This window comes from Echeneis naucrates, chromosome 5 (genome assembly GCF_900963305.1).
Source record: "Echeneis naucrates chromosome 5, fEcheNa1.1, whole genome shotgun sequence".
Lineage (NCBI taxonomy): Eukaryota > Metazoa > Chordata > Actinopteri > Carangiformes > Echeneidae > Echeneis > Echeneis naucrates.
Window position 1 is genome coordinate 1,360,137 of NC_042515.1, and position 10,240 is coordinate 1,370,376.

General features: G+C 51.3%; 1 protein-coding gene across 1 annotated transcript in view; it reads right to left on the reverse strand.

The window, feature by feature from the left end:
* Positions 1 to 1,686: 1,686 nt before the first annotated feature.
* cand2 (cullin-associated and neddylation-dissociated 2 (putative)) overlaps positions 1,687 to 10,240 on the reverse strand; it is a 15,349-nt gene continuing 6,795 nt past the window's right edge. The window contains exons 11-24 of the mRNA XM_029502129.1: positions 8,223 to 8,341; positions 7,983 to 8,141; positions 7,681 to 7,902; positions 7,396 to 7,602; positions 7,126 to 7,313; positions 4,486 to 4,651; positions 4,273 to 4,413; positions 4,053 to 4,192; positions 3,793 to 3,968; positions 3,386 to 3,481; positions 2,903 to 3,072; positions 2,660 to 2,824; positions 2,470 to 2,577; positions 1,687 to 2,273 (exon numbers count right to left, since the gene is read on the reverse strand). Coding sequence (XP_029357989.1) covers positions 2,043 to 2,273; positions 2,470 to 2,577; positions 2,660 to 2,824; positions 2,903 to 3,072; positions 3,386 to 3,481; positions 3,793 to 3,968; positions 4,053 to 4,192; positions 4,273 to 4,413; positions 4,486 to 4,651; positions 7,126 to 7,313; positions 7,396 to 7,602; positions 7,681 to 7,902; positions 7,983 to 8,141; positions 8,223 to 8,341 — 2,288 coding nt within the window. The 3' untranslated portion in view covers positions 1,687 to 2,042. The remainder of the gene's footprint in view (positions 2,274 to 2,469; positions 2,578 to 2,659; positions 2,825 to 2,902; positions 3,073 to 3,385; positions 3,482 to 3,792; positions 3,969 to 4,052; positions 4,193 to 4,272; positions 4,414 to 4,485; positions 4,652 to 7,125; positions 7,314 to 7,395; positions 7,603 to 7,680; positions 7,903 to 7,982; positions 8,142 to 8,222; positions 8,342 to 10,240) is intronic.

Sequence of the window (10,240 nt, forward strand, 5' to 3'; positions counted from 1 at the left end):
TTTCATATATTGACTAAATAATATAGCATCCAAAAGAGCAGACTGACAAAGTTATTTATAGTATTTATATCTAGTATTTATATCTTGTGCCAATCTGCACTGAGACACTGAAATAAGATAGACTTAACTTATTTTTAGCCATTATACTAAAACTAACCACAGAACAAACTTCTTGTAACCTAATCGACTTCAAAAATCTAAAAAAAAAAAAAGCTTTTTTTTTTCAGAGGAAGTCATGAAAATCAACTTCCTTGATTTCAGTTAAATCTGCAGGTGTTGTTCCTTAATTCTTAACCAACTGTTCCCCAAGTCAGAATTCAACAACGTCTGCACACAAATGCACACAGAAAATATTTAACTACCTGCAGAAGATACCAGCAGTATCTAATATTCCAGAATAAATCCCAATAAAGATGACATAAAATGAGATTAAAGAGATAATGAAGGTTTGCAGATCCAGAATCTGCGTTGAGGTTTATGAATTGTCTGAGGTTTGTTCGTGTAGTGATCCAAAGATAACAGCCTCACTGAGGAAATTCATCCTTCCACATAAACCAACTTGATGATTCATTATGATCTGTAATTTTTACAAACTCTCTGCTGGTTTATAAAGCTATGAAATGTCCATGAGCTTTTAATTGCTGGCAGTGTGCAGCCACTTTAATTTTAACTGATCTCAGATCACCTTTGTCTGTGTGCTCTTCTGTTCACACTCACATCAGCCACGTTTAAACATAACCCTAACCCTTCCGGCTCCTCCACATGGACCAGACCCTGAAGCTTCAGTCTGTCAGTCTGATCAAAATGCCATAAAGTAAAACTGCATTCACTAATAAACATCTCTTATGCCATATGACATGATGTTGGTAAAAAAAATAATATTATTATGTAGACATTAAAATATCTAACCTGTCAGTTACACTTTGCTTGTTTTTCTTCTCCTCCTCGTCACTGCAGAGTTTTTTAAAGTGTTGTTTAAAGTCCTTTGTATCATTAGTCAGATATAAGATCCTGGAAGTGTAACTTCTGGCTTTTATGTTATAATAAGGAAGGACATTTAATAAAAAGTCTGGAGCTGAAGTTCAACTAACGAACCAATCGAATTAACCGCTAATGCTACATGCTTAATGCTAGCATGAAACATGTTCCGATCAGACTACAGATTATCACATAAAACACCATTTCCACCAGCTACCCATTTAAATCTACCAAACAACATGTTTTATGTCCTTTAAACTGATTAAATCAATAAAAGTTTGTTTGGACTCCAAGCTGAGTCCGAACTGCTGGAGAAGGCCGAAGCTCCTCGGTGGTGACTTCATGCTAACATCGTCAGCAGACGGAGATTTTACTCCGGTAAGGTTTTTTAGTGTATATGTATATATATATATATTTATTTTTTATTTATTTATTTATTTTTACATATTTGGGGAATCATGTTTGACAACCAACCAACCAAACCAAACAAACAACAACAAAAATCTATAATAATTAATTCTCAACAGTCCACTTCCTCAATAGATTATAGACAAACAATCTATTCTGTATTTTTCTTTATTTTATTCATGCTTTATTTTAATTTAATTTAATAAAAATTTTTTGGAGAGGGGCTAATTCTGAGTTGTATTTCCCTTTAATGTGTTAAATCATTACTGCTGCAACATGATGGCGTTTTGTTTTGTACTTACACACACCGTAAAAGACATACTGACATGCAACAATGAAACTTTTTATTTATTAAACTTTTTACATTTCTTTCAGTTTGTTTGTGGATTTACAGTTTAATCTGTTTTTAATCACATTATTTTCATCCAGTGACAAAATAAATGTTTAGTGTGGTAGCAGTCTGGTTTAATCCATGTCCTCATGTCTTGATTGCATTAGTTGTTGAGTAAGTTAACAGACACAACCAGCACGTCACTCTGTCACCACCAAAGTGGAAGCGTCAGCCTGCTTCTGTTATCAGCGCTTTCTTTCGTGTGTTTGTCAAACCCGTCAAAATGAAAAAAAATTATCAGACTAAAAAACACAATAAAACATCTCTAGCTCATATCCATGCTCTCAGTGGCTCCTACATTCCCCCCCTGAGCGCCCTGGACGCTCTGGTAGATGGACGCCATGTCAGCGTTGGTTCTGATCTGATTGGCGAAGTCAACCATGCTGGGGCTCCTCTCCACCTCGGGCACAGCCAGCAGGGCGGCGACAGCACGCATGGCCGAATGCCGCAGTTCCTCTTGCTTCTCAAACTCCTGTTTCACAGAACCAGCTTTGACCTGCAGGCGGCCGGAGGAGATGTGTGCACGTCATCACATGCTTGTCTTTGTAATACCTTGCTTACCCACAATGCACCAGGGTTCTCCCCACATGTGTCTTTATCTGATCAGCAGTTCTGCTCATTAATGATATGAACACAATAAACTCACAAACATACAGGACTGATCCAGTCCAAGTGTGTGTGTTTCAGCTAACCTTGGTGGTGCAGGTGGCTTTGAGAGGCTCCACCAGTCTGTCCAGTCGTTGGAGGACAGCAGCAGGACACAGAGACGCCAGTCTGGCCAGCATCAGGAAGGTCAGCATCTACAAGACACACACACACACACACAGTTTAAATTTTCCCCCAAATAATGACGTCAGATAACCGTCCGTCCTTTCGACCCACCCTGATGTCGTAGTGGTCTTTGAGTCCTTCCTCCACGTGATCCAGGAACTGCAGGACGTCCAGTCCGTCCAGGCAGCTGTCCAGCAGCGTGTACATGCATTCGAATGCTGCTTTACGCAGATCCAAACCGTCGTCCACCGTGTGTTTGAATGGACCCATCTCCACCTGCAGCACACACACATCCAAACACCAATCACACACTGTCCGCTGTGAATAACAGCTGCGGCTTCGCCTGCCACCAACCTCTCTGATGAGGTCCTTCCTGATCTGGGTCTCCTTGTACAGGTGAGGCAGCACCGTCCCCAGGAGCCCGCGGATCAGAGACGGCTTGTTATGGGCTGCAGAGTTAAACATCACCAGAGCGTCGCGCCGCACATTGATGTCCCTGTCCTGCAAGGTCTTCAGGAAGTCACCTGCCGAACAGAGACAACATCACGGTGGTTCGATGGACAGGATGTGTTTCTTTCAGAGCCTTAACTCAACTGGATGTCAGGTCAAAGTTGAAAGTGCACGTTTGGTTGTGAAGGGTTGTGAATAAAACCAACCCTAACCCTTAAATAAATAAAAGTATGTAAAACAGCACGAAGAAAGTAAAAACTATATAGAAACATAAAAACATAGCAAAGAAAAACAAGAAAAGTGAAATCCTTGAAGGAGATAATGTGAACGTGAGGATGGATTAAAAAACTTTGATGTAGATGTTAAAACAGAAATGGTGGCCGTTACCGATGCCGTCTTTGAGCAGCGGATCTACGGCAGCTGGGTGGTCCACAATAGTGAACTTGAAGGCCGTCACTACGGTGCTGCGAGCCAGAGGAGAACCTGCAGGGACAGACACCTGTGAGTGTCTCTCTGTTAAAAAAAAAGCTGCGTTGCATTGTGGGAGTTGCTGTCTTCACCACTTTGTCTCCTGGTTAGATTTCCTCTGTGTAGATGGTTTTTATTCATACATCGTTCCATGTGTTAACCTTTCTACTTTTCTTTTTTTAAATGATCTTTCTCTTATTTCCACCGGTTGTAAGAAAAGATAAATTGTATTGAAGTCTATGGGAAAATGTGCCTCCTCCTCCCTGATCTATCAGCATTGATGACTCGTTCATGCAGGGTGTGAATCAGGCGCTCACACTTCGTACCAGCTTTCAGTTGTTGCTTCAGTCGTGGTAATAGTTGGGCCGGCTTCACTAAGGTCAGTTTTCCCAGACATTCAGCCACCAGGTTCCTAGTTCCCTCCTCCTGACACTCGCAGTTCTGAAACAGCAAAGTCCAGATAGACTCCACGTGTGGCGAGAGACTGGAGGCTGGACAGTCACTAGAGAGAGACGGGGACAGAAGAGGCGGTATACCAGCGCCGGGACATTTCACCAAAACACCTGGGTAGTGTCGGCAGACTCACCTGATCACTTCTTTGAGGGAATGCAGAAGCAGGTATTGTCTCCGCGGCTGGGAGGAGATCTCCTTCAGCAGGAAGGGCAGGTAGTCGTTCAGGCTGCCGACAGCCATGCTGCCCAGAGCGCAGGAGGCCGCCGTCTTCACCTGGAACCACAGCCAACTGTGAAAATCTGATCATCAGGAGAACAGGTGGCGTTTGGGGCGGAGGGACAGGTGTATCTCACCTCCTCGCTGGTGGAGGTGAAGGCCTCCAGGATCACTGCCTGCACCTCCTTACTTCCTCCCAGACTGCCGATCCTCCCCACCTCCCCAAGACACAGCAGAGCCAGGTGACGGGCCGGCTCCGGAGAGCCCGGGTTCTTCACCTGAGGACAGACAGCGCTGAGCAGAAAGAACGCCACTGACAACAGGAAGCAGCTGCACCAACACGACCCCACCTCCTGTATGAAGCCGGCCACAGTGGGCGGAGTCTCTGCAGGGCAGGAAGACACCAGAGCAGCAACACAGCGGGCGACGGACAGGTACGACTGTCGGTGGATAACGGGACAGTCTGCAGAGGACGGACGGCTGTGAAACGGCCCAGTCAGAGACTTCAGCAGCTGACTGGAGGAGAGGACAGAGGAGGACAGGGGGGAGGACAGAGGAGGACAGAGGAGGACAGAGGAGGACAGGGGAGAGGACAGAGGAGGACAGAGGGGAGGGCAGAGGGGAGGACAGAGGAGGACAGAGGAGGACAGGGGGGAGGACAGGGGGAGGACAGAGGAGGACAGAGGAGGACAGGGGAGAGGACAGAGGAGGACAGAGGGGAGGGCAGAGGGGAGGACAGAGGAGGACAGAGGAGGACAGGGGGGAGGACAGGGGGAGGACAGAGGAGGACAGAGGAGGACAGGGGAGAGGACAGAGGAGGACAGGGAGGAGGACAGGGGGAGGACAGAGGAGGACAGAGGAGGACAGGGGAGAGGACAGAGGAGGACAGGGAGGAGGACAGAGGAGGACAGAGGGGAGGGCAGAGGAGGACAGGGGAGAGGACAGGGGGAGGACAGAGGAGGACAGGGAGGAGGACAGAGGAGGACAGAGGGGAGGGCAGAGGGGAGGACAGAGGAGGACAGGGAGGAGGACAGAGGACAGGAGGACAGAGGAGGACAGAGGAGGACAGGGGAGAGGACAGAAGAGGACAGGGGGGAGAACAGAGGAGGACAGAGGAGGACAGAGGAGAGGACAGAGGAGGACGGGGGGAGGACAGAGGAGGACAGAGGGGAGGGCAGAGGGGAGGACAGAGGAGGACAGGGGAGAGGACAGAGGAGGACAGAGGAGGACAGAGGGGAGGACAGAGGAGGACAGGGGAGAGGACAAAGGAGGACAGGGGGGAGGACAGAGGAGGACAGAGGAGGACAGGGGGAGGACAGAGGAGGACAGAGGAGGACAGGGGAGAGGACAGAGGAGGACAGAGGGGAGGGCAGAGGGGAGGACAGAGGAGGACAGAGGAGGACAGGGGGGAGGACAGGGGGAGGACAGAGGAGGACAGAGGAGGACAGGGGAGAGGACAGAGGAGGACAGGGAGGAGGACAGGGGGAGGACAGAGGAGGACAGAGGAGGACAGGGGAGAGGACAGAGGAGGACAGAGGGGAGGGCAGAGGGGAGGACAGAGGAGGACAGAGGAGGACAGGGGGGAGGACAGGGGGAGGACAGAGGAGGACAGAGGAGGACAGGGGAGAGGACAGAGGAGGACAGAGGGGAGGGCAGAGGGGAGGACAGAGGAGGACAGAGGAGGACAGGGGGGAGGACAGGGGGAGGACAGAGGAGGACAGAGGAGGACAGGGGAGAGGACAGAGGAGGAGAGGGAGGAGGACAGGGGGAGGACAGAGGAGGACAGAGGAGGACAGGGGGGAGGACAGGGGGAGGACAGAGGAGGACAGAGGAGGACAGGGGAGAGGACAGAGGAGGACAGGGAGGAGGACAGAGGAGGAGGACAGAGGAGGACAGAGGGGAGGGCAGAGGAGGACAGAGGAGGACAGGGGGAGGACAGAGGAGGACAGGGAGGAGGACAGGGAGGAGGACAGAGGAGGACAGAGGGGAGGGCAGAGGAGGACAGGGGAGAGGACAGGGGGAGGACAGAGGAGGACAGGGAGGAGGACAGAGGAGGACAGAGGGGAGGGCAGAGGGGAGGACAGAGGAGGACAGGGAGGAGGACAGAGGACAGGAGGACAGAGGAGGACAGAGGAGGACAGGGGAGAGGACAGAAGAGGACAGGGGGGAGAACAGAGGAGGACAGAGGAGGACAGAGGAGGACAGAGGAGAGGACAGAGGAGAGGACAGAGGAGGACGGGGGGAGGACAGAGGAGGACAGAGGGGAGGGCAGAGGGGAGGACAGAGGAGGACAGGGGAGAGGACAGAGGAGGACAGAGGGGAGGACAGAGGAGGACAGGGGAGAGGACAAAGGAGGACAGGGGGGAGGACAGAGGAGGACAGAGGAGGACAGAGGAGAGGACAGAGGAGGACAGAGGAGGACAGAGGAGGACAGGGGAGAGGACAGAGGAGGACAGAGGAGAGGACAGAGGAGGACGGGGGGAGGACAGAGGACAGGAGGACAGAGGAGGACAGGAGAGGACAGAGGAGGATAGAGGACAGACGGGAGGACAGAGGGGAGGACAAAGGGGAGGACAGAGGACAGACGGGAGGAAAGGGGAGGACAGGGGAGGACAGAGGAGGACAGAGGAGGACAGGGGGAGGACAGAGGAGGACAGAGGAGGACAGAGGAGAGGACAGAGGAGGACAGAGGAGAGGACAGAGGAGGACGGGGGGAGGACAGAGGACAGGAGGACAGAGGAGGACAGGAGAGGACAGAGGAGGATAGAGGACAGACGGGAGGACAGAGGGGAGGACAAAGGGGAGGACAGAGGACAGACGGGAGGAAAGGGGAGGACAGGGGAGGACAGAGGAGGACAGAGGGGAGGACAGAGGGGAAGACAGAGGAGGACAGAGGAAGAGAAGAGGAAAGGAGGGAAGGAAATGAGAAGACAGGAATGAGAGGACAGCTAAAAGTCCCCTGTAGACCTCCAGACCTGGACCCCCCTCACCTGTAGCCCAGGTTGGAGGACTTGGACTGAACCAGGGCCTGGATGAAATCCAATATGGCTGCCAGAGCGCCACTCTGCAGCAGCGGAGAGTGGATGAGCCTGAAGACGCCCGGCAGCACGGAGGAGCTGATCTTGGCCAGAGAGGACGGACAAGCTCTGGACATACAGGTGAGCAGGCTGATGGACACCTGAAGACACACAGAAAAAAAAATGAGCCAATATGGCCGCCACAGCAAGTTTCACGTTTCACCTTCATCTTGGGGTTCTTACCTGGGACACATACATGTCGCCCTCGTCCACCAGAGCAGGAAGTTCACTCAGCACCGGCTCCAGAGCTGCAGGTTTGATGCTGGCGGCGTGATGAGTGACCAGCGCGTTGAGACAGGAGAGCGTTCCGAGCTTCAGAGCTCGCTGGTTCTTCCTCAGGAAGGAGCCCAACACAGACAGAGTCTCAGGCAGGATGGAGGACAGGTTGATCTGAGGACGGAGAGGTCGTCATGGTCATTTTTCAAACTCCCGTTCTTTATTTAAACATCACAAAGAAACAGACTGAACCTTTATTGGAGACGCGGCGATGAGGGTGATTGTCCGGACTGCCATCAGTCTTGTGATCTCATTCTTTAACCTCTCCAGAAAGATGGCCAGAACAGCCTGCAGCTCCGCCCCCAGGTGGTCACCAAGGTGACACACCATGTGACCCATACAGGAAATAGCCCTCTCTTTCACTTCCTGGTCGATGTCAGTTGCTTTGAGTCGCTTCATGGTCACAGCAAACACCTGAACAAACACAGGCGACCGTCAGAAACCAGGTCAGCCGAACCCCTCAAATCCTCCTGGTCCAACCGGAGTGCTCGTACCTCTTTGACAAACGGTTTGGGGTCAAATCCTGCAGCTGTGGCGGCCGTCCGCTCGTGGGGCCTCATCACTCGGACCAGCTGCTGGGTGACCAGCAGAGCCTCCGACGTGATCTTGTAGAAGCTATCCTCCACACAGGAGACCACCGGGGGCAGCAGCACCTGAACACACCACAGAGATCACGTGAGCGGAAACTGCTTCACGCCACTTTAACACCTGAAGCAGGAGGAGCTTTAAAGAACCTGCATGTGAGGCTGAAAGGCCTGAGGAGGGTGAGAGAGGAGGAGGACGTGGAGGAAGGACAGAGCATCAATCCTCATGGTGGAGGAGGTGGACTTGTCTGTCAGGGAGAAGACTACGCCTGGATGGGGTGAGGGAGAGGAGGAGCAAATAATAAGACCATGAAAAGGTCAAACAAAGGAGGGAACAGGCCGAATGAGAAGGAGGTGTGAGTCTGTGTGTGTCCGTGTGAGTCTGTGTGTCCGTGTGTGTCCGTGTGAGTCTGTGTGTCTGTGTGAGTCTGTGTGTCTGTGTGTGTCTGTGTGAGTCTGTGTGTCTGTGTGTGTCTGTGTGAGTCTGTGTGTGTCTGTGAGTCTGTGTGTGTCCGTGTGAGTCTGTGTGTGTCTGTGTGAGTCTGTGTGTCTGTGTGTGTCTGTGTGAGTCTGTGTGTGTCTGTGAGTCTGTGTGTGTCTGTGTGAGTCTGTGTGTGTCTGTGTGTGTCCGTGTGTCTGTGTGAGTCTGTGTGTCTGTGTGTGTCTGTGTGAGTCTGTGTGTCTGTGTGTTTCTGTGTGTGTCTGTGTGAGTCTGTGTGTGTGTGTGTGTGTGTCTGTGTGAGTCTGTGTGTCTGTGTGTGTCTGTGTGTTTCTGTGTGAGTCTGTGTGTCTGTGTGAGTCTGTGTGTGTCTGTGTGAGTCTGTGTGAGTCTGTGTGTCTGTGTGTGTCTGTGTGAGTCTGTGTGTCTGTGTGTGTCTGTGTGAGTCTGTGTGTGTCTGTGTGAGTCTGTGTGAGTCTGTGTGTGTTTGTGTGAGTCTGTGTGTGTCTGTGTGAGTCTGTGTGAGTCTGTGTGAGTCTGTGTGTCTGTGTGAGTCTGTGTGTCTGTGTGTGTCTGTGAGTCTGTGTGTGTGTGTGTGTCTGTGTGTGTCTGTGTGAGTCTGTGTGTCTGTGTGTCTGTGTGTGTCTGTGTGTGTCCGTGTGTGTCTGTGTGTGTCCGTGTGTGTCTGTGTGAGTCTGTGTGTGTCCGTGTGAGTCTGTGTGAGTCTGTGTGTGTCTGTGTGAGTCTGTGTGTCTGTGTGTGTCTGTGTGAGTCTGTGTGTGTCTGTGTGTGTCTCTGTGTGTCTCTGTGTGTGTCTCTGTGTGTCTCTGTGTGTGTCTGTGTGTGTCTCTGTGTGTCTCTGTGTGTCTCTCTGTGTGTCTCTGTGTCTCTGTGTGTGTCTCTGTGTGTCTCTGTGTGTGTCTCTGTGTGTCTCTGTGTGTGTCTGTGTGTGTCTCTGTGTCTCTGTGTGTGTCTCTGTGTGTCTCTGTGTCTCTGTGTGTGTCTCTGTGTGTCTCTGTGTGTGTCTCTGTGTGTCTCTGTGTGTGTCTGTGTGTGTCTCTGTGTCTCTGTGTGTGTCTCTGTGTGTGTCTCTGTGTGTCTCTGTGTGTCTCTGTGTGTGTCTCTGTGTGTCTCTCTGTGTGTCTCTCTGTGTGTCTCTGCGTGTCTCTCTGCGTGTCTCTGTGTGTCTCTCTGTGTGTCTCTGCGTGTCTCTCTGTGTGTCTCTGCGTGTCTCTCTTTGTGTCTCTGCGTGTCTCTCTGTGTCTCTCTGTGTGTCTCTGTGTGTCTCTGTGTGTCTCTGTGTCTCTCTGTGTGTCTCTGTGTGTCTCTCTGTGTCTCTCTGTGTGTCTCTGCGTGTCTCTCTGTGTCTCTCTGTGTGTCTCTGTGTGTCTCTGCGTGTCTCTCTCTGTGTGAGTCTGTGTGCGTCTGTGTGAGTCTGTGTGAGTCTGTGTGCGTCTGTGTGTCTGTGTGTGCCTGTGTGTGTCTGTGTGAGTCTGTGTGCGTCTGTGTGTCTGTGTGTGTCTGTGAGTCTGTGTGTGTCTGTGTGAGTCTGTGTGTGTCTGTGTGTGTGTGTGTGAGTCTGTGAGTCTGTGTGGTCTGTGTGAGTCTGTGTGTCTGTGTGAGTCTGTGTGCGTCTGTGTGTGTGTGTGTGTGTGTGTCTGTGTGAGTCTGTGTGTGTCTGTGTGAGTCTGTGTGAGTCTGTGTGTCTGTGTGTGTCTGTGTGAGTCTG